This window comes from Molossus molossus, unplaced genomic scaffold, assembly GCF_014108415.1.
Source record: "Molossus molossus isolate mMolMol1 unplaced genomic scaffold, mMolMol1.p scaffold_m16_p_4, whole genome shotgun sequence".
In the NCBI taxonomy this organism is placed as follows: Eukaryota; Metazoa; Chordata; class Mammalia; order Chiroptera; family Molossidae; genus Molossus; species Molossus molossus.
In genome coordinates, this window is record NW_023425377.1 from 41,627,054 (window position 1) to 41,651,090 (window position 24,037).

The 24,037-nt window shown below is 43.6% G+C and overlaps 1 protein-coding gene across 1 annotated transcript; it reads right to left on the reverse strand.

The window, feature by feature from the left end:
* Positions 1 to 2,067: 2,067 nt before the first annotated feature.
* On the reverse strand, positions 2,068 to 3,765 carry SOWAHA (sosondowah ankyrin repeat domain family member A). The gene has a single exon (XM_036281614.1). It carries the CDS (start codon positions 3,763 to 3,765, stop codon positions 2,068 to 2,070), a length of 1,698 nt encoding a protein of 565 aa, XP_036137507.1.
* Positions 3,766 to 24,037: the final 20,272 nt, after the last annotated feature.

A 24,037-nucleotide genomic window follows, 5' to 3' on the forward strand; every position in this document is an offset into this window, starting at 1 on the left:
AAATATTTTATTGCCTTCTAGATCTTCAACCACTCAGATTGCTATAATTATTGCCTCCCACAATTTTCCTGCAGAGGCAGATTTCATTTGCATTTTAAAATAATTTATGCAGCTTAGCTAGAGTTCAGGCAAGGAAGGTGGGAAGGGTCAGATGAGCACCTACATTTTATCTATAGTTTTGGCTACCATATCCATGTGTGGATGACTCCTTTTATTTTGCAGAGCAATTCAAACCCTTTCAATGATAGAATGCTTGAAAGTGGCAGAAGGATGAGGAGAAAAGGGAGAACTTAAGTAGGTAAAAGGAAAAGAAAAAAAATACAGTGACAAGAGCTGTAGAAGGTTTGAGGGAAGTACATCATCACACAAGCAGAAACAAAATGGGAGATTGTTTATTTCACTGCTTAAATCAAAACATTCCATGAAAAGAAAAATTCCATGAAGGACTGCCTTAAATATTTTCAGAGCCCTCACTGATTATATAGCCCCATTAACCTGTGCCACAAAAGCTATTTGATATAACTAATGACATGCAAACACGATTTGCAAAAGCAGAGCATTATCACCATATGATATGAAAAAAAGACTGAGCAAATAGATTCCACATCTTTTTTTTTTTTTATCCTCGCCCGAGGATATTTTTTTTTTCCATTTTTTGTACAGATAGAGTGGGAGCGAGAGAGAGGAAGGGAGAGAGAGAGAGAGAAACATCGACGTGAAGGGACACATCGAGTGGCTGCCACCCGCACGACCAACCAGGGCCGGGGACAAACTGCAACCGAAGTACATGCCCTTAGCGGGAACCGAACCCGGGTCTCTCCGGACCACAGGCCAACGCTCTAACCGCTGAGCCAAACTGGCCAGGGCAGATTCCACATCTTTATAACAGAAAAAAGAGCTATTATAATTACACTGTCATGAACCTGAGAAATCTTGGCCATGCCTGTAAACCTTTTCAATTACAGATAGGAGCAAAGGTCCAGAGTCAGAGTCATCCCTCTAAGAAAAGAGATTTTGCATTTGCTATTTTGGAATAAGTTGTTTGCTTTCAGATGGCTTTTTAAAATGGATATCATGTACTTTCTATCTGTACAGAACTTTCATATAAAATAGTTATTCCTTAATTGTATTCATTACTATTTTATGAGTTATTTTTCTAATGTAATGCTATGACAGGTTTTTTTGGGGGGGGGTGCGGGAATGGAGGCCCAACTGCACTGAAAGTCTCAGCCAGATTTTAAAAACCACAGATTCAGAAACATGGTACAACAGTGCAATTCACACACTTAGTCAAATATTCATGCCAAATCAAAATAGCCACCCAACAGTGCCAAAGACATGAGTTTATATTTCACCATAAAGATAACCACAAATTAAAAGTATTTTCCCAAATGTGTCTTTTTTTTCTTGTTATTAAATCACCCTTACTTCAAGATGCACTTGTTTCCTAATATTTAGCATTCACAGTACAAGTGAAATTAATTACATTTACAATGGTCATATTCTGTGTTCAAGACTTTTTGGACTCTTGATGGCCTAAAACGAGGTAGATAAACATTTAAACGTTTTCTTGGTTGGAACTAATTTCCTTTAGATCTTAATCATTATGTTTTTAATAGAATTCCAAAATTTTTACCAAAGATCAAAAATGTCTAAGGATTTTGCCTAAAAATGAAAAAATATAATTTCAAAAGGTTATTATGAAAGTTGTTTTGCCTCATTTAAATTTTAAAAACGGGATAAAAGCATCAAATTACAAAACCACTAGTACCTGACAAATCTCCCAACCTTACACAACCTCACACAACACTTAAAAAGACCCTAGCAACTAGTTCTGGCTGAAGCCTGACTTCGGGCATTCTTCATAGGAAGCTCTTGAGAATTGAGATCTCTGGAGACAGGTCAAGCTACAGACAGAGGTTGGAGGCTAGGCCCACCTGGGTAAAACACTGTAGTGGACAAAGTTGGAATCCAGATGGAGCCTAAAGTGTTGGGCCGCCCTTAGGTGCAAGCTGAGATTGCCAGGCAGGCCCAGTTAGATCAACCGAACGGTAGCCTCATGGACAGTCAGGTTGCAGGGGGCAGGCTGGGCATCAGACCAGCGAAGGGTCCCGGAGTGGATCGACGAGAGATTTCTGAAAAGGCCGGCAGGCCACTGCGGGTCTTTGTCTTTTTACGAGCAGCTATGGGCGAGGCACCCAAGAACTTGCTGAAGGAGCCAGACTTCCGCAAGCCTCGAGCCAGGTCCTGAAGCATCAGGTCGTCGGCCAGGACGCCCAGAAACGCGCTGGTGGTGGAACTGAGGATGGTGGCGGCCACCTGCACTGGGCGCCGGGCCGCAAGACTACCACTAACACCACCGGTCGCATCAGGTTCGGTAGAGCCTTGCAGACCAGGGTCGCCCAATAGACGGCGCAGCGCATAGGAGGCGCCCTGCGGTAGGTACTGGTAGGCCCGCCGCCCGCTGTGGTCACGCACATGCACCTGTGCACCCAGGCCCACCAGCAGCACCGCGGCATCTTCGTGGCCGTGCAGAGCGGCCAGGTGCAATGGCGTGTAGCCACCGTGTGAGCGCGCATTCAAATCAACCCGCGCGCCCCCACGCTGCGCCACCTCCACCAGCTGCAGCGCCATCTCTCGGTCGCCGCTCTTGGCGGCCCAATGCAGGGCCGTGAAACCAGACATGAAGTCACGCTTGGCGGCAAGGCCGCGGTCGCGCAGCAGTAGACCATGTAGCTGGTGGGTCCAGCGGCCACTGGCCGTCCGCACTAGCCACTCGTGCTCGGCCGGCTCCAGGGGCACGGCAGACGGCGGCGGTGCGACGGGGACTTCCTCGGTGTCGGGGCTCAGCAGGCGCGGGCCAGCGCGCGACAGGCGCCTCAGGTGCGGGGAGCGGCCGGGGCCCAGGCCGGACTCCTCCACCGAGAGCCGCCGCAGCAGCAGCGGGGAGCTCCGCGGGCTCGGCTCCTCCGACAGCTGCCGGCGCAGGCCCTGCTCTTCGGCTCGGAGCCGGAGCGCGGCGGGGCCCGGGACACAGCGCACCGGCAGCATACAGGGCTTCTGCGGAGGCGCGCGCGGAGGGAGTGGTGGCGGCCCTGTCGTCGCCCCAGGCCCAGATCCCAGGCCTGGCGGCTCTGCGTGGGGTGAGGCCGCCTCCGACGGTGCCCTAGACGGTGGGGCCACGTCTGCACAAAGGTCCTCCGAGGGCTGGGTTATCTCTAAGTCTGGAAGCCAGGGGTCGGAGGGTCCCCCTGACTGCTGGGTCGTAAGGCTTAACAACGGCTCCCCAGTTGGAGAAGTGGGCTCAGAGACCGGAGCCCCAGAGGTGTTCTGTGGCTTTGATGGAGAAGCGGGGTCCTCAGGTGCTTCCATCGACCAGTTCTCGGAGGCCAAGGAAGGAGCCCCCGAGGCAGCAGTTTCCACCTGCGAGATGGACGTGATCTTGGACTGCGGGGCCGGTGGCCCGGGGGCGCTGGGGATGCAGGAGAGCAGGGGCTCTGGTACCTCCCGGGGCCGCGGCTTCTTTTTCAGCACCACGAACTTGACGCCGTCGAGCTCCTTGACCACAGCCACGTCGTTGACGAACTGCTTGAAGCGGTCCCTGCGGGCAGCGCGACCGCGCGGGTCGCCCGCATCCAGCAGCGGCTTGAAGCGGCTCAGCAGCTCGGAGTTGCGCACCTTTCCGCCGTGCTCGTGCAGGAAGCCCAGCACCGCCGCCTGGCTCACCCCGGCCGCCGCAGCGGCCGCGGCCGCGGCGAGCGCCATGGTCAGTCCCGGCCGGGCAGGGAAGCCTGGCGGCCCCCTTCTACCGGCCTCGGTTCCCGGTTGCTGAGGCAGGTGGACGTTGCGGCGCTCGCTGGGATGTGCCGGAGCTGGGTTTCCGGGAGTCACCTCCGCCTCGCCAGGCTCACCTGGCCGTTTCCACCCAGGCGGGACGGGCGAGTCCCCGAAGCTGGACCGCGGTCACGCCCGCGCCGCAGAGCCTGGGTGGCTCCGGGAGAAAGGCACTGGACGCCCACGCGCGCGCCCACTGCAGCCGCCCCGCGTCTTCGGGGTAGGTTTCTGCCTTTATTTTCTGTCCAATGGGCGCCGGGCTCCATCCCCCGCGTTCGGTGCTCGCTTTACAGGTGACAGCTGCCACCAGGGCCTTGGGGGAGCGGAAATACCCACCCCCACTCCCCACCCCAACACACACAACCTAGGAATTAAAGGCGCAGTGCCTTGCTGCAGCTTGGCTCCGGTTGCTAGGCGGCTGTCTTCCTCAGGGATGACGCGGTCGACCCACGAGGTTAGGGTTTTATTCCTTTAAGAAATATTCAACCACCACAAAACACCAGGCGATTACTTAAAAACAATCATTTCTTTAAAGATCATCAATACATCTCCAGTAGTCAAATGCCCTTTCATACTGGCTTCATGCAGTTTGCAGCAAAGACAATTCACAGTGTGTGGCAATGTCTGTTAGCGGAGGTTTAGAAGATATTTTTTTTTGCTTGTTTAAAAAAACTTTTTTAAATTGATTTTTAAGAGAGAGAGGAAGGGAGAAGGAGAGAGAGAGGGAAACGTAGATGAGAGAGAGCATTCATTGGCTGCCTCCTGCCGACTCCCTACTGGGGATTGGCCGCAACCTGGGCATGTGCCCTGAAGGGAATCAAACCAGCGATCTGTTGAAGAATGGGTCTACGCTCAACCAACTGAGCCACACTTGGCCTGGCTAGAAGAGACATTTTAAAAGCAATTTTCTCATGATAAAATAAGACATTTTCACATTAGATTTTGGGAATAAAACCACAGGAAAGCATAAAGAATAAAAAATGTCACTTGAAATCACCATTAACATTTTGAAATATTTTTAGTTTCCCATATATGTGTACATGTTTATGCTTTAAAATAAGAATGTGATTATCTCACTTATATACGGAATATAATGAACATAACAGTCTGAGGAATACAGTAGACCCAGAAACATGGAAGTAGGGCACAGACTGACATCCCTCGAAGGGGGGGTGGGGGGGGTGGGAAGAGATAAACCACAGAACTTACATGCATGTATGCATGACCAATGGACATGGACAACTAAGCTGGGGACGGGGCGGGGGTGGGTGGGGAGGGGGGTGCCGATGGGGTAAAAAAGGTAAAATATCTGTAACAAAAAAATAAATAAATAATTTTATTTTATTTTATTTTTTTTTTTATTTATTTTTTTTTTTTATCCTCACCCGAGGATATTTTTCCATTTTTGTACAGATAGAGTGGGAGGGAGAGAGAGGAAAGGAGAGAGAGAGAGAAACATCGACGTGAAGGGACACATCGAGTGGCTGCCACCTGCACGACCAACCAGGGCCGGGGACAAACTGCAACCGAAGTACGTGCCCTTAGCGGGAACCGAACCCGGGTCTCTCGGGACCGCAGGCCGGCGCTCTAACCGCTGAGCCAAACTGGCCAGGGCTAAATAAATAATTTTAAAAAAATAAATAAAAAAATAAAAACAGTTTTTAGGACTACAAAAAAATAAATAAATAAATAAAAATAAAATAAGAATGTGAGGACTTCCGGTCAAGATGGCGGTGTAGCTCCCTGGCAGGTCTGGCTCAGCGGTTGGAGCGTCGGCCTGCGGTCCAGAGACACCCGGTTCGGTTTCTGTTAAGGGCAGGTACTTCGGTTGCAGTTTGTCCCCAGCCCTGGTTGGGTTGTGTGGGTGGCAGCCACTCGATGTGTCCCTTTCATGTGGATGTTTCTCTCTCTCTCTCTCTCTCTCTCCTTCCTCTCTCCCTCCCACTCTATCTGAACAAAAAAAATGGAAAAAATGTCCTCAGGTGAGGATAAAAAAAAAAAAAAGATGGCGGCGTAGGTAAACACGGTATCGGGTCCTCCGACAACCACATCAAAGTTACAACTAAACTACAGAACAACCATCATTCAAAACTGCCTGAAATCAAGCTGAATGGAAGTCGTACAACTATGGAATTAAAGCAGCAGCCACACCCAGACTGGTAGGAGGGACGGAGGCACGAGGGCTGGTCCCACACCCACGTGTGGCGGATAAAAATCAGGAGGGCACCTCGGCTGGGAAGGTCCTCCCTGAGGGCTGAGGGGTCCCCGTACCACACCAGGCACCCCACTCAGGGTTTCAGTGCCAGGACGAGAAGTCCCCATAACTTCTGGCTGGAAAAACCAGCAGGAACTGAGGCTCAGGGAGGCTGATGCGACTGGAGCCCCAGGCAGCTCCTCCTAAAGGGCCGGCGCTCGGACTTATCAGACTCACTCCCTCTAAATGTGGAGGGGAGGCAGCTCCAGGGACGCCAAGACATACAGGGAAGAACTGAGCTGTTTGGCACTGGAGCAAGGGCTGGAGAGGGGGCTTTCTCCGGGACAAATGTGCTGTCAGAGGCCTTTGTTCCTTTGGTGAGCTCTGCCCTGGGGCGGCAGACAGTTGCCGTATCTGGGACTCCAGCAACCTGGCTCACACTGGTAGCCCCGCCCTGGTAATTCCCTGAGGCCCCACCCCACTCAACTTTCAGGCCGACCCAAGCTGTTGCCACTTGCTTAACCATAGGATTGGCCTGTCTTGGATCCTGCTTCAGGTTTTCCTAAATTCTTTCAAACAAGCAGCATCTGGTCTCAGCAAGCCCCATACCTCTTGTTAAGCAATACATAGGAACAAACACAGGGAGGCAGCCAGAATGAGGAGACAAAGAAACAGGTCCCAAATGAAAGAACAGAACAAAACCCCAAGAAAAGAACTAAGCGAAATGAAGATAAGCAACGTAACAGATGCTGAGTTCAAAATACTGCTTAGAAGGATGCTCAATGAACTTAGTGAGAACCTCAGTGAACTTAGTGAGGGCCTCAAGAGCATAAAAAAGGACCAGTCAAAAATGATGGATGCACAGTCAGAAATGAAGGAGGCACTAACTGAAATAAAGAATAATTTACACAGATTCAATAGTAGAGTACGTAAATCCAAGAAGCAAACCATCGATTTGGAATATAAGGAAGCAAAAAACGCCCAATCAGAACAGCAAAAAGAAAAAAGAATCCAAAAAAATGAGGAGAGTGTAAGGAGCTTCTGGGATAACTTCAGGCGTGCCAACATTCACATCTTGGGGATGCCAGAAGGAGAATAGAGAGAACAAGAAATCGAAAACCTGTTTGAAACAATAATGGCAGAAAACTTCCCTAACTTGGTGAAGGAAACAGACATACAAGTCCAGGAAGCACAGAGAGTCTCAAACAAGATGAACCCCAAGAGGCCCACATCAAGACACATTATCATCAAAATGCAAAAGGTTCAAGACAAAGAGAGAATCTTAAAAGCAGCAAGAGAAAAGCAGTTAGTTACCTACAAGGGAGTTCCCATAAGGCTGTCAGCTGATTTCTCAAAAGAAATTTTGCAGGCCTGAAGGGAGTGGCAAGAAATATTCAGAGTGATGAAAAGCAAGAACCTACAACCAAGATTACTCTATCCTGCAAAGCTGTCATTTAGAATCAATGGCCATATAAAGACTTTCCCAGACAAGAAAAAGTTAAAGGAGTTCATCACCATCAAACCGTTATTGTATGAAATGATGAAGGGTCTTTTTGAAGAAAAAGATAAAATATATGAACAAACAAAATGGCAATGAATGCATATCTATCGACAATGGAATCTGCAAACGAGGTGAACAGGCAGAGCAAAGGCATTCTCATAGATACAGAGAACATTTTGTTGGTTGCCAGATGGGAAGGGGGTTGGGAGAATGGGTGAAAAAGGTGAAGGGATTAAGAAGTACAAATTCATTGCTAGACTGACAAATCTCAAAGGGAAAGGGGTTGGGGAGTGGGAAGAAATAAACCAAAGAACTTAAATGCATAACCAATGGACACAGACAATAGTGTGGGAAAAGATGGGAGAGGGGCGGGAGTGGGGAGGAGGGGGTCAATGGGGGAAAAATGAGGAACATCTGTAATATATTCAACAATAAAGATTTTTTAAAAAGTCAAAAAATAAATAAAATAAGAATGTGAAATTGAAATCGTGCTATGTTTTATTTTTATTTTTCAAAAATTTTTCTTTATTGGTTTTAGAGAGAGAGGAAAGGAGAGGGAGAGAGAGAAACATTGATGAGAGAGAACATCAATTGGCTGCCTCCTGCATGACTCCTACTGGGGATTGGGCTCACAACCTGAGCATGTGCCCTGACCCCAGAATCGAACTGGCAACCTCTTTGTACATGGATGGATGCTCAACCACTGAGCCACACCGGCTGGGTGAAATCATGCTATGTTTAATAAACTTCATTTAAGCCCTGGCCAGTTTGGCTTGGTGGTTCGGCCCCAGGACCAGAGTCATGGGGTTCAATTGCGGTCAAAGGCATGAACCTTGGTTTTGGTTTGTCCTGGGCCCTGGTCGAGGTCTTGCGTGAGGCAACGGATGGATGTGTCTCTCTCACATCAGTGTTTCTTTCTCTCTCCCCCCCCCCCACCTCCCTCCCACTCTATCTGAAAATAAATGGAAAAATGTCCTTGGGTGAAGATTTTAAAAATAAATACATAAATAAAAACCTCATTTAATCCAAAAATATTTGTTGAGTACCTTGTTTGTGCCAGCACCTTTTCAGGTTGTGATACATCAGTTAGCAAGATATACAAACCCCTGACCTAGTGGAGCTCTCACATGGTGGAGGTGGTATATGGGGGGCGGGGGGGGGGAGGGAGAAGAAGTAATATGGTAAATCTGAAAATTGTATAATATGCTATATAAATACAATGGAAATAACAAAGCAGAGTAAAACAGAGGAGGGGCAGGTTGCAATTTTGAACCTTGTGTTCAGGGTAGAACTCATTGTGAGGGTCACAATTAAGGAAGGACTTGAAGTGATCAGAAAGTTTACTAGCTAGGTGGGAGAAGAGGTAACCACCAGGGCAAAGGTGGGATCAATTCTTAATTTACAATCTACTACAAATATAAAACCAGAGGCACCATACCTTAGTACTATAGTTAGAGAGAGCAAGACTGGAGTTAAAGTTCCACACTTGAATCCTAGCTCTAACTTAGGCCACTTGTTTGGGGGGGGGGGGGGGCTGTGTGTGTGATAATAATACTATAGTACTTACCTCATTAGGCAGTTGTGAGGATTAAGTGATAAAATAAACATGAAACCCCTAGAACAATGCTTGGCTCACAGTAAACAAATTATTGTCAGTAGTATAGCTGCTACTATTATTATTTATTGAAAAGAAAAAGAGAATAGTAAAATGAGAAAGCTTCTTTCCCCAATTCCCTGAAGCATTTTTGTCTTCAGCCCTGTTTCCAGAGTGTATATGGCATAATCTTTTAAGAAAAATATTTATTGTGGTATTACAGATTTCTTCTTTTCCCCCCATTGACACCCTCCTCCCTGCTCCCATGCCCCTCCTTTCACCACACTGTTGTCTGTGACCACTGGTTATGCATATATGTGTATAAGTTCTTTGATTTACCTCTTCCCGCTTCCCCCTCTACCTTCCCTCTGAGGTTTGTTCCCTACTTCCATGTCTCTGGATCAACTTTGTTCATTACATTCCACAAATAAGTGAGATCATGTGATACTTGTCTTTCTCTGATTGGCTTATTTCACTTAGTATAATGTTCTCCAGGTCCCTCCATGCTGTCTCAAAGGGTAAGAGATCTTTCATTTTTATAGCTGCATAGTATTGTGTAAATGTACCATAGCTTTTTTATCCACTCATCGACTGATGGACATTTGGGCTGTTTCCAGATTTTAGTTATTGTAAATAATGCTGCTATGAACATAGGGGTGCATATACTCTTTCTGATTGGTGTTTCAGGCTTCTTAGGGTATATTCCTGGAAGTGGGATCACTGGGTCAAATGGCAGTTCCATTTTTAATTTTTTGAGGAAACACCATAGTGTTTTCCATAGTGGCTGCACCAGTCTGCATTCCCACCAGCAGTGTACTAGAGTCCCCTTTTCTCTACATCCTCACCACTTGTTTGATGATTTGTTGATGTTAGTCATTCTAGCAGGTGTGAGGTGATAATTTGCGTCTCTGATGATTAATGATGTTGAGCATTTTTTTATATGTCTCTTGGCCATTTATATGTCCTCTTTGGAGAAATGTCTATTCAGTTCTCTGCCCATTTTTTAATTGGGTTGTTTATCTTTCTTTTGTTGAACTGTATGAGTACTTGTATATTTTGGAAATTAACCCCTTATCTGATGTGTCATTGGCAAATATGTTCTCCCAGAGAGTGGGTTCCCTTTTCATTTTGATACTGTGTTTCCCTCCCTCTCCTCTCTCTATTTCTTCTTCTTCTTCCAACAGTCCCTTTAGCATCCATTGCAATGCTATTTTGGTGGTAATAAACTCCTTTAGCCTTTTTTTTGGTTTGCAAAGCTTTTTATTACACCTTCAATTTTTCTGAATAGAGTAGTCTTGAATTCAGTCCCTTTATTTCATTACTTGTATACTTCATGCCAATCCCTTCTGGCCTGAAGTGTTTCTATTGAGAAATCAGCTGACTTTAATGGGAGCTCCCTTGTAGTTAACTTTCCATTTCTCTCTTGTTGCCTTTAAGATTCTTCCTTTGTCTTTAATATTTGCCATTTTAATTATGATGTGTCTAAGTGCGAGTCTTTTGGGGTTCATCTTGAGTAGGACTCTCTGTGTTTCCTGGACTTGTATGACTTTTTCCTTCACCAGGTTAGGGAAGTTTTATGTCATTATTTCTTCAAACATGTTCTCTATTCCTTTCTCTGATTCTTCTCCTTCTGGTACCCACAAGATGTGAATGTTTTACTTTTCGTGTTGTCCCAAAGCTTCCTTAAACTCTCCTGCTTTTTAATTTTTTTTCCATTTGCTACTCTAATTGGGTGTTTCTTTCTAACTTGTCTTCTATCTTGCTGCTTTGATCCTCAGCTTCTTCTAATCTACTATTAAATCCTTCCAAGGTGCTCTTTATTTCAGCTATGTCATTTTTTATTTCCTCTTGATTCTTATTAATAGCTTATACCTCTTTTTTTCAAGCTCCCACTGAGTTCTTCATAATTCTCATTAAGTTGCTTGTAATTCTCACTACGTTGTTTGAGTACCCTTACAACCATTACTTTGAATTCTTTATTGACAAACAGCTTGCCTTCATTTCATTTAGCTTTGTTTCTGATGATTCCTCCTTTATTCCATTTGTGGTTGTTTCTTTGTCTCACCATTTTCCAGATCTGGTAGTTTGGGGCACACTGGGTTGTGTTGGCAGATCAGTGTATCCAGTGACATTGGGTTGGAGCAGGGTGGATCTCAGATCCAGTCCAGTCATCCGGGGTGCTGGCTGATCTCCGTGGCAGCTGCAGCAGTGGGGCAGGTGCCTCTTGTCTGCTGCGGGTCCAGGAAGGACTGATGACTGGCGGCTCGTGTCTGTGGGTTGTTGTAGGCGCTACTGGGGTACACAGGTCCGGCTGGTGTGCTGCAGGCCTCGCTGCTGGAAAGCTGCCCTCCTCACACTGAATTGGTGCACAGCAAAGGAGCATATGATATAATCTTTTCCCTTTCACTTCATATTTTATTGCAAGCATTTTCCCCAATGACAATATTCTTTACAAATATGATTTTTAATGATAGCATCACATAAACTTGGTATCACACTTTGTTTTCTTGTAGTTGATAATCTATAATGTTTCTAGTTTTTAATTATGTTTTTGTTGTTGTTAATCCTCACCCAAGGATATTTTTTTTCATTGAATTTTTTAGAGAGAGTGGAAGGGAAGGAGGGAGAGAAGAGAGGGAGAGAGACAAACATTGATATGAGAGAGACACATCAATTGGTTGCCTCCCGCATGCACCCCAACCAGGACCAGGGATTGAACCTGCAACCCAGGTGCCTGCCCTTGACCGGTTATCAAACCCATGACCCTTTGGTGTGCAGCTGACTCTCTAACCACAGAACCACACTGCCCAGGGCTGGTTATTCGTTCTTTTTTTTTTTTTTTTTTTATCCTCACCCGAGGACATTTCTCCATTTTTTGTTCAGATAGAGCGGGAGGGAGAGAGAGGAAGACAGAGAGAGAGAGAGAAACATCGATGTGAAGGGACACATCGAGTGGCTGCCACCCGCACGACCAACCAGGGCCAGGGACAAACTGCAACCGAGGTACGTGCCCTTAGCGGGAACCGAACCCGGGTCTCTCTGTACCGCAGGCCGATGCTCCAACCACTGAGCCAAACTGGCCAGGGATGGTTATTCGTTCTTATGAATGGTGTTGCTTATATATAAAATTTTGTGTACATTTTAAATTAATTCCAGAGGATAGAATCCTATTAGTAGAATGACTGGGTCAAAGAGAATTATTTTTAAAACTCTTGAAATTATTGCTAAATTGTTTTCCAGAAAAGTTACCGCCCTATGTAAGTACCTTGTCTTTCATCATGGGCATTAAGTAATATCTTTTAATCTGTAAATCTGAAAGACAAAAAAAATGTATCTCACTCTAATTTACATTTTTATTACTAATAAGTTGTTTCCTCCCTTATTGTCTATTCACATTTATTCTTTTGTGAATTGCGCATTTATTGATATTTTCTTATTGATATGTGTTACTAACCCTTTATTATATATGTTGTAAATATTTTCCCAATTCATCATTTGTCTTTTAGTTTTATTTTCTGATAACATTTTCATTTTCAGGCAATGAGTTTTTAATTGTCAATATTATATCCTTTTAGCTTAAGTACATAGTGCAAAATAAGAAGGTGCATCTCTCATTTAAAGGAGAACTTTTAGGATTAATTTACCCTGTAATATTAAGCAATCTACATCTGAATGATGACGGTGCCTTTGGAAGAGGTCCTTGTGTTTTTAACATACAAGGATAACTGTAATCAGCTCTCATTTCTATCTAAACATAACCCCTTCTTTAAGCCCAGCTCAGATTCCACCTCTGTAAAGTGTTCTGCACCTGCCCCAGGTGTATCATCCTTTTCACTTCTGTAATTTATTTCCACAAATATCTATTGACTATCTTTGCATGTAAGGCCGTGTGCCAGGTGCCCCAGGAAGAAGACAGCTGTCTTTGAAGAGCTTACCATTTAGTGAAGGAGTGAAAAACACAATTATTTTACATGTCCAAAGGAAATGAATGCTGTATGTACTTACAGCAGTCGATTCTAAGAGAGGCACGTGGGGAGGTCTTTAAGAGGCAGGTATGAGGACAGGATGGGCAAGGAAGTTGGACTGTGAAGGCTAAATTCAGGGTAAATAGTGTCTAGTGTGTTTTCAGTTTAGGGTATGTGTCAAAGATACAGAAGAAAATCATGTTGGAAAAGTAATCTGGGGTCATGGATGGTGGACCTTAAATGCTAGTTTAGATTTTATCCTGTTTGCAATAGAATGCCATTGGAAGCTTGCTTTCTTCATTTTAAAAAATAGATTTAATTATGTTTGTTTGTTTGTTTTTTATCCTCACCTGAGGACATTTTTCTATTTTTTGTTTAGATAGAGTGGGAGGGAGAGAGAGGAAGAGAGAGAGAGAAACATCGACGTGAAAGGGACACATCAAGTGGTTGCCATTCGCACAACCCAACCAGGGCCGGGGACAAACTGCAACTGAGGTACATGCCCTTAGCAGGAACTGAACCCGGGTCTCTCTGGACCGCAGGCCAACGCTCTAACCGCTGAGCCAAACTGGCCAGGGCTAATTATGTTTTGTTATAAAATTAATAATGGTGTTTTCCTAACTCTCAATAGTTTCCAAATTATTAAACAAACAGATCACATGTTAGAGAACCACTCTTAATATTCTTTGTTTATTCTGGGAGGTTTTATATATACACCCAGAGATATAAACACAGCCATATATATTGTTCTACACAGATGGAAGGGGATCACACATTGTTTCATAACCCATGCTTCTTTACTGCCTGCTGTAACCAGTGCTGGTGTGGTGAGTGATGGAAGAGGGGGCCCTGGAGGAGCTAATGGCAGGCTCCCTGTGAGAGTTGGTGAGGGTCATTGAGCTAAGGCAGTGGGGCAGAAAGACAGGAATGGATGCCAAAGATGGTTCAGAAACAGAACTTGAATTATATTGCCTGTTTTTATTTATTTATTTATTAAAAAAATTTTTTTTCTTTATTGATTTTAGAAAGAAAGGAAGAGAGAGATAGAAACATCGATGAGAGAGAACATCGATTGGCTGCCTTCCGCATGCCCCCCACTGGGGATCAAGCCCACAACCTGGGCATGTGTCCTGACCAGGAAATGAACCAGTGACCTCTTAGTGCATGGGTTGATACTCAACCACCGAGCCACACCGGCTGGGCATCCGGTTTTTATATTTTATTTTCTTACCTTTTTCAGGACAAATTGCTGGGTCCCTTGGAAAAATTGTTTCCATGATCTTATGGGTAATGAAGCCTCAATCAACTTGGAATTTTGTTATAGCCACCTCTCTCCAACGAGAGTGGGGAGAAGATTCCCCTGTTCTAGATCATGATTGATTTATGTGGTTTGAACTCATTTTGACTGTGATCACTAAGAACAGACAAGGGATTGAGTACTGATTGAAAAGGGATTGCCGGTACAAGCAAGTTCATTGCAGTGCTTAACAGACTTCAGGCTCTGAGCTATACAAAGAATCAAGCCCAGGGTCATAGTTAACTGGCTGAGCCCAAACTTGAACCCAAAGCTTCTGCTCATTTACTGTGTAAAATTAGATCACCAATTACTTAAAATTGATCTTCTAAATGTTTATAAATAAAGGAAAAAGCGGTGACAAGAGTAACGTGTGGGGAATAAATAGACATTGTGACCGCAAAAAAAATTAAATTTAATTTAAAAAAAAATAAAGGGAAAAGTGCCTCAAGTTGAAATATAGCTTAAACCTTTGTACTTGGCATCTGAATACACTCTGCTTTAATATTTTCAGTGATTGGTTTATAGTTTGAGCAAACATTAGGGCAAGGATGCCAATGACATTCAGTTCTCCAGACTGCTCTTAAATTTTGGTGCCCTGCTGGCATTGAGGCTATTGAATAAATTCTTCCAGTGGCCAGTAAACATTGTTTGCCCGTAAACACTGGGAAAATCAAATACGAAATGCCTATTTCTATCAAGGGTTGAAGTCTATAATGTGTCTTGAATATGGGAGAACACAATTGGAAGGCCATTTATTCCTAGCTCAGTGTCTTAAATTTGGAGGCAGTCAGGGTAGAAAGCACTTCATATTTTTTAAGTTATATTATTAACTAAATATAAAATTAAAAACCCTCCATATCTGTGTTATGTTATGTTATGTTATGTTATGTTATGTTATGTTATGTTATGTTATGTTACAGTGTCTATGCCAACCCACACTACCCTTTGAACCCCACAGAGAGCCATAATGGATGTTTTATTTATTGTCTTGTTTGTCTTTGTCCTGTCATGACAGCATGAATCAGCTTCTTCTATTAGGCTTAGTCCACCAGTCTGGCTCCTCTGCCCCCTGGTGTCTCACCAAAGCATGGTGGGCAGTAAGGAAGAGGAGTGTCTGGGGCCTAGTAGGCAGGGGCTCCAGGGACATGAGGGGGGTGGGGTTCTCAGAGTGACTGTAAAGGGACTTTGCCCAGATACCAAGTTTTGCTGTCAAGACTTTCAGAAGGAATCATATTTTGTTCCTGCTTACCAGCACAGAAGAAACAAGAAGGGCCTCTTCTTTCTCAAGCCTGTAACTTTTTAAAAAATATGTTTTTTATTGATTTTTTTAGAGAGAAGAAAAGGGAGAGGGATAGAAACATCCATGTGAGAGAAACTTCCATCAGCTGCCTCTTGCATGCCCTCTACTGGGGATTGAGCCTGCAACCTGGGCATGTGTCCTGACCCATGTGGCTCAGTGGTTGAGCATCAACGCATGCACCAAAATGTTGCCAGTTCAATTCCTGGGCATGTGCCCTGACCTTTGTGGGCCTGATCCCCAGTGGAGGGCATGCAAGAGGCCACCAATCATTGTTCTATCTCATCCATGTTTCTATCTCTCTTTCCCTCTCCTTTCCTCTCTCTCTAAAATCAATAAAGAAAAAAACATTTAAATCTTAGTGATAAATATCAGATCCTTTGCCTCTGATGTAAACTGACTTTTTATATCTGTGGTTGACTTTGCAGGCCGCTGATCTGATTCCTCAGACTAGCTTAATTGAAGGCAGGGAACCAGGAGGCCTAGTCCACAAAGACTTGGAAGGCTGTGTCCTGGCTAGGGGAACTAGGAGCAGACATCGCCCTTTGCTGCCTTCAATTATCCCTTCTTGGCCTGCTTTATTCTTATAGATGAGTTTTGATTGAAAAGATTTTTCCCCACACCAAGATGGACATTTTGGGCCTCCATTTTTCTTTTACATTGGTCGGTGTCTAAATCAGGAGAGCTTAGTTTGAGAGGTCTTCAAAGTACTATTTGAACAATTTCTTTTTTTTTTTTTTTTAATCCTCATCCGAGGACATTTTTCCATTTTTTGTACAGACAGAGTAGGAGGGAGAGAGAGGAAGAGAGAGTGGCTGCTACCCGCACATCGAGTGGCTGCTACCCGCACGACCAACCAGGGCTGGGTACTTCATTTTAAAATACCATTCAGGGGGACTTGGAGAAGATAGCACCAAATGTCTGAAAATAGAGTTCCATCAATAGCATCTGGCTTTGCAGATAGACAGACAGAAATAGCTCAGCTCTTCCCTAAACTCTTTTTTTTTTTTTTTTTTTATCCTCACCCGAGGACATTTTCCCATTTTTTGTACAGATAGAGTGGGAGGGAGAGAGAGGAAGGGAGAGAGAGAGAGAGAGAAACATCGATGCGAAGGGACACATCGAGTGGCTGCTACCCGCACGACCAACCAGGGCCGGGGACAAACTGCAACCGAGGTACATGCCCTTAGCGGGAACTGAACCCGGGTCTCTCAGGACCGCAGGCCGACGCTCTAACCGCTGAGCCAAACCAGCCAGGGCGCTTCCCTAAACTCTTATACTACTATGCCTGTATGTTTAACTTGCCTTCCGTTTAGCAACATGGGTAAAGGTGGAAAGAATCCTTAGACGTCAACTTCTCCAGCTTCTTATTTAATGGTTCTAAGAGCCATTAGCAGAGAGCTCAAAATAAAATAATTTAAACTAAGTTATACTAAAAGGCTGGAAGAGATTGGAAGTTATATGTAGATTGAGATGCTCCCTTCTAGAGGGAATGTGTTGGGGGATGAGTCAAGCTGAAGTCTGGAAAGCTGAGGGAACAGAATGAGGTGGGAGGCAAAGTGGGCAGGCAGCCAAAGGGCTGGCTAGTTCTCAGAAGATAGTACTTGCTTGCTGCTTTGAGACTATCAGCTAAGTAAATATCGAACAGTTTTATTACCTGCCCTCTGAGTAGTCATTTGTGACATTGAACAATGGGCTAGAAATAGGAAGATGAACTCCGCCTCTGAGGCTGGGAGGTCTGGGGAAAAAGTTCTTAACAGTATGGGCTTGACTTATCTGACTAAGCATCAATGAAATATTGGCAATTTGAAATGAAAACAGGGATGATATAGGTCTCTTTCCAGGGGCCTATCCCCAAGGTGACTCAAGCTCCCTAGAGCAAAGTACTGTGTCCTCATCAGTGGGATGTAGTTCTAAATGTTCAATAAAGATTGATAATGATGAAATGGTAACAATTTGTCAGATGAGAATGACTTTCATTGATTTGATTTTTCTTTTCAGAATAGAGGCACAGGGCACTGTTGTCAATAATTATTCAATAGTTATGCAATATGTTCAACAACTATTGATAATGATAAAATAGTAACAATTTGTCACATGGTAGTGAGTCTCACCACTTTAATTGTTCTTTTTAAAAATGGGGTCAGACCCTTAGCCAGACTCACCAAGAAACAAAAAGAGAGGACCCAAATAAAGAAATCAGAAATGAAAGAGGAAAAGTAACAACTGACACCACATAAATACAAAGGATCATTAAAACATACTATGAACAAGTATACGCCAACAAATTGGACAATCTAGGTGAAATGGACAAATTTCTAGAAACACACAGTCTCCCAAAACTGAACCGGGAAGAGATAGAAAACTTGAATAAACCAATAACAACTAAAGAAATTGAAGATGTAATCAAGAAACTCCCAGCAGCCCTGGCTGGTTTGGCTTAGTGGTTAGAGCGTCGGCCCGCAGACCAGAGAGTCTGGGTTCAGTTCCTGCTAAGGGCACGTACCTCGGTTGCAGTTTGTCTGCGGCCCTGGTTGGGATTGTGTGGGTGGCAACCACTTGATGTGTCTCTCTCACATCGATGTTTCTCTTTCTCTCTTCCTCCTTCTCTCCCTCCCACTTTATCTGAAGACAAATGCCAAAAAAAAAAAATATGTCACCTGGTGAGGATAAAAATAATAATTAAAAATAAAGAAAGAAAGAAAATAAATTCCCAGCAAACAAAAGCCCAGGCCCAGACGGCTTCCTGGAAAAGTTTTATCAAGCATTCAAAGAAGATCTTACATCCATTGTCCTCAAACTATTCCAAAAAATTTAAGAAGACGGAATACGTCCAATCTCATTTTATGAGGCCAACATAATTCTAATTCCAAAACCAGATAAAGACACTACAAAGAAAGAAAACTACAGGCCAATATCCTGATGAACACAGATGCTAAAATCCTTAACAAAATATTAGTAAATCAGATCCAGCAATACATTAAAAAAAATTATTCATCATGACCAAGTGGGATTCATCCTAGAGATGCAAGGATGGTACAATATCTGCAAATCAATAAATTTGATACACCACATAAACAAAATGAAAGATAAAAATCATATGATCATATCAATAGATGCTGAAAAAGCATTCGACAAAATCCAGCATCCATTTCTGATAAAAATGCTCAGCATTGTGGGAATAGAGGGATCCTATCTTGGCATAATAAAGGTCATATATATGAAATACCTACAGCCAACATCATATTCAATAGGCAAAAACTAAAAGCATTTCTCTTAAGAACAGGAAAAAGACAGGGATGCCTACTCTCACCACTCTTACTTAACATAGTACTAGAAGCCTTAGCCACTGCAATTAGACATGAAGAAAGCATAAAAGGAATCCAAATTGGAAAGGAGGAAGTGAAACTGTCATTATTTGCAGATGACATGGTACTGTACATAGAAAACCCTAAAGACTCCATCAAAAATCTACTAGATTTAATAAATGAATTTGGCAATGTGGCAGGACACAAAATTAATGTCAAGAAATCAATGGCATTTTTATACACCAATGATGAACTCACAGAAAGAGAAACTACAAAAAAATTCCATTTACCATTGAAGCAAAACAAAATTAAGATAAATAATTTAGGAATAAACTTAACTAAAGAAGTAAAGGACCTATTCGCAGAAAACTAAAGGTCACTGAAAAAAGAAACAGAGGAAGATATAAAAAAGTGAAAACACATACCTTGTTCATGGATTGGAAGAATTAACATCATTAAAATGTCCATACTACCCAAAGTAATCTATGGATTCAGTGCAATCCTCATCAAAATACCAACAACATATTTCACAGAACTAGAACAAATACTTCAAAAGTTTATATGGAACCAAAAAGACCCTGACTAGCCACAGCAGTCTTGAAAAAGAAGAACAAAGTTGGAGGGATCACATACCAGATATCAGATTATATTACAAAGCGACTGTAATCAAAATAGCCTGGTATTGGCACAAGAACAGGTATATAGATCAGTGGAACAGAACAGAGAACCCAGAAATTGACCCAAGACATTATGCTCAATTAATATTTGACAAAGATACCAAGAGCATACAGTGGAGTAAAGACAGTTTCTTCAATAAATGGTGCTGGGAAAACTGGACAGCCACATGAAAAAAAAAAAAAAAAAAAAAAAAAATGAAGCTAGACCACTAACTTACACCATACACAAGAATAAGCTCACAATGGATAAAAGACTTAAATGTAACTCATGAACCCATTAAAATCCTAGAAGAAAATGTAGACAACAAAATTTCAGACATCACACGCAGCAGAATTTTCACTGATACAATGCCTAACACAAGAGAAACAAAGGAAAAAATGAACACATGGGACTACATCAAACTAAAAAGCTTCTGCACAGCAAAAGAAACAAGCGTCAAAATGGAAAGGGAACCCACTTTATGGGAGAGCATAACTGCCAATGATACATCAGGTAAGGGGCTAATTTCCAATATATAGAGAGTGCTCATACAACTCAACAAAAGGAAGTAAAGAACTCAATTGAAAAATGGGGAGAAGACTAAAGACACCTCTCCAAATAGGACATACAAATGGCCAAGAGACATGAAAAAATGCTCAACGTCACTAGTCATCAGAGAGCTACAAATTAAAACAACTATGAGATATCACCTCACATCTGCCAGAATGGCTGTCATCAACAAATTATCAAACCAGTGCTGGCGAGGGTGTGGAGAAAAGGGGACTCTAGTACGCTGCTGGTGGGAATGCAGACTGGTACAGCCACTGTGGAAAACAATATGGTGTTTCCCCCCAAAATTAAAAATGGAACTGCATTTGACCCAGTGATCCCTCTTCTAGGAATATACCCTAAGAAGTCTGAAACATCAATCAGAAAGAATATGTGTACCCCTATGTTAATAGCAGCACTATTTACAATAGCTAAGATCTGGAAAACGCCCAAGTGTCCATCAATAGATGAATGATAAAAAAGCAGTGGTACATATACACAATGGAATACTATACAGCTGTAAGAAAGAAAGATTTCTTATCCTTTGAGATGACATGGAGGGATCTGAAGAGTATTATCCTAAGCAAAACAAGAGAATCAGAGAAAGACAAATATCACATGATCTCACTTATTTGTGGAATATAATGAACAAAACAAGCTAAGGAAGAAAATAGACCCAGAGACATGGAAGTGGGGTGCAGACTAACAAACCTCAGAAGAGGAGGATGTGGGGGGAGGGAAGAGATAAACCACAGAACTTATATGCATGTATGCATGTATGCGTAAAGAAGGACATAGACAATAATGCTGGGGGGGCAGGATTGGGACGAGGGTGGCAATTGGGGGAAAAGGAGAAATGTCTGTAACAAAAATAAATAAGTAAACATTAAAAAATAAAATGGGGTCAGAAAAAAATAACAAAGAAAAAAATCAAAAAAGATAAAAACAAAATGGAGTCAGAGTTTTCTATCTATACACCTCTTATCTGAGTCAGTAAACAACTTGGATATGTTACAACAGATTAACATAGTTAAAGAATTTTAAAAGCCAGGATGACTTTTCTGGATGTAAACTTCTGGTTACCATTTTAGACACTGATGAATGGAGGTGAGCATAGCATAGTTAGCAACACAAGCATCGGTGCTAATCCTGCAGGACATCAATTGCAGATAGAATGGCTGGAGTAGGAGCAAGAAACAAAAACACAGAGGTGCTGGTGGCGCTTGGCAAGAGGAAAGGCTCAGCTTCCCCCGTCTCTGAAATATAAACTGTTGAGGGCTCCTGTGTGTGTGGGAAGAGTCTGGAGGCTGCAGTGTGGCCCTTTATGTGTGACACACTGCTCCTTCCTCTCTTTCTTCTCTGGTCTTCCTCTTCTTTAACAATGACGATAGAATTTACTGGGCAAAATAATCCTTTCTTTTTTAACTGGAAAATTTTGTCAAAATGTCACAATGTTCTAATGTCCTCTGCGCTCAACATAACTGGGCCTTAGAACTTTTCAGGGGAGAGACAATAAGACCACAGTCTGCACAGAGCCTTCTGTGTGTCTGTGCCGGCAAAGATGAAAACAATCATGCTAATGTTGTTGGTTAGGATTGGGCTTTATTCCTGCTGCTTCTTCGTGGTAGTTCAGTCTAAATTTGTTGTTGTTGTTAGTCCTCACTTGAGGATATTTTTTCCATTGATTTTTAGAGAGTGTGGAAGGGAGGGAGGGAGAAAGAGAGAAAACATCGATATAAGAGAGACACATCGATTGGTTGCCTCCCACACATGCCCCGACCAGGGCTGGGGATTGAACCTGTGACCCAGGTACATGCTCTTGACTGAGAATCAAACCTGCAACCCTTCGGTGCACCAGCCCACGCTCTAACCACTGAGCAACAACAGCCAGGGCCAATCTAAATTTTTTTTTTTTTTAATCCTCATCTGAGGACATTTTTCCATTTTTTGTACAGACAGAGTGGGAGGAAGAGAGAGAAAGAGAGAGAGGGAAACATCGACGTGAAAGGGACACATCGAGTGGCTGCCACCCGCACAACCAACCAGGGCCGGGGACAAACTGCAACCGAGGTACATGCCCTTAGCGGGAACCGAACCCGGGTCTCTCCGGACCGCAGGCGGACGCTCTAACCGCTGAGCCAAACCGACCAGGGCCTAATCTAAAATTTTAAAGAACATTTCATATGGTTCCATTAAGGGGAATTGGTTATGTATCAAAGTTAATAAATCCTATGTCCTATTTGTCATTTTCCATCCAGAAGGTGTAATGGGTTGAATAGTGGCCCCCAAAATATATATCTATGTCCTAGAACTCGAGAATGTAGTCTTACCTGGAAAAAGGATCTTTGCAGATGTAGCTAAATTAAAGGTCTTTAAAAAATTTTTTTTCTTAATTGATTTTAGAGAGAGAGGAAGGGAGAGGGAGAGAGAAACATCGATGAGAGAGACTATTGATTGGCTGCCTCCTGCATGCCCCACGCTGGGCATATGCCCTGACCAGGAATCGAATTGGGACCTCTTAGTCCATGGGATGACACTCAATCCACTGAGCTGCACCAACAAGGCTAAATTAAGGATCTGAAAATGAGCACAGGCTGCCCTGCCCTGACCGGTTTGGCTCAGCAGTTAGAGCATTGGCCTGTGGACCAAAGAATCGCGGGTTCAATTCCGGTCAAGGGCACATACATTGGTTGCATTTGGGTCCCTGGCCCTGGTCAGGGGTTGTGTGGGAGGCAATCAATCAATGTGTCTCTCTCACACTGATGTTTCTCTCTCTCTCTCCCCCTCCCAGTCTGTCTAAAAATAAGTTAAAAAATATCCTTGGGTGAGGATTTAAAAATAAAAACATTAAAATTTTATAATAAAATAAAATGAGCACAGCTTGGATTATCCAGGTGGGTGCTAAATCCAATGACAAGTGTCCTTTATAAGAGACAGAAGAAGATAAGACACGGGAAAAGAGAAAGCCATGTGGAGATGGAGGCAGAGATTGGAGCGATGCTGCCAAGGAAGCCAAGGAACTCTGGAGTGGCCAGAAACCAGAAGAGCAAGGCAGGGTTCTTTCCTGGAGCCTTCGGAGGAGTGCAGTCTGCTGACACCTTGATTTTGGACTCTGGCCTCCAGAACTATGAGAACAAACACAGTTTTGTTGTTTTAAGCTACCCAGGTTGTGGTAATTTGTCAGGATAGATATAGGAAACTAATAAAGAATGTTGGAAGAAAATGGGGGATTTATCCAAATCTCACCAAACTGGAAGATTTCGTCCTGAACTGGCTTTCCGCAGCTCCTAGGACTCCGATGACCCAGGGCTGTGAGGATCTGGCCAGGCATTCTCAACTAAAACCCACATTGTGGCTCTACGGCGGAGAGCCCTGAGCTGTAGGCCAAATTTTGGGAGCAAAAGTCCCCGAATGGTATAAAGGTATCTAGACCCAGAGGCAGGCTCCTCATTCTAGCAGGTATTTTTTTTCTTTATTGATTTTAAAGAGAGAGGAAGGGAGAGGGAGAGAGAGATAGAAACATTGATGAGAGAGAACATTGACTGGCTGCCTCCTGCATGCCCCACGCTGGGGATCGGGCCCACAACCTGGGCATGTGCCCTGACCAGGAATTGAACCGGTGACCTCTTGGTGCATGGGTCGATGCTCAACCACTGAGCCACACCGGTGAGGCTCTAGCAGGTATTGTATGTGATGAGATGGCAGGTCAGCAGAGCACTTTTTCTCATGGGAGAAATGTTTGGAGGGATGTTCCTTGTTAGCTCATTTGCTGAACTGCCAGTCCCTGACTCCTCCTCCACCCATGACAGACTCACTGCCCCAGAACACCATCACCTTGCAC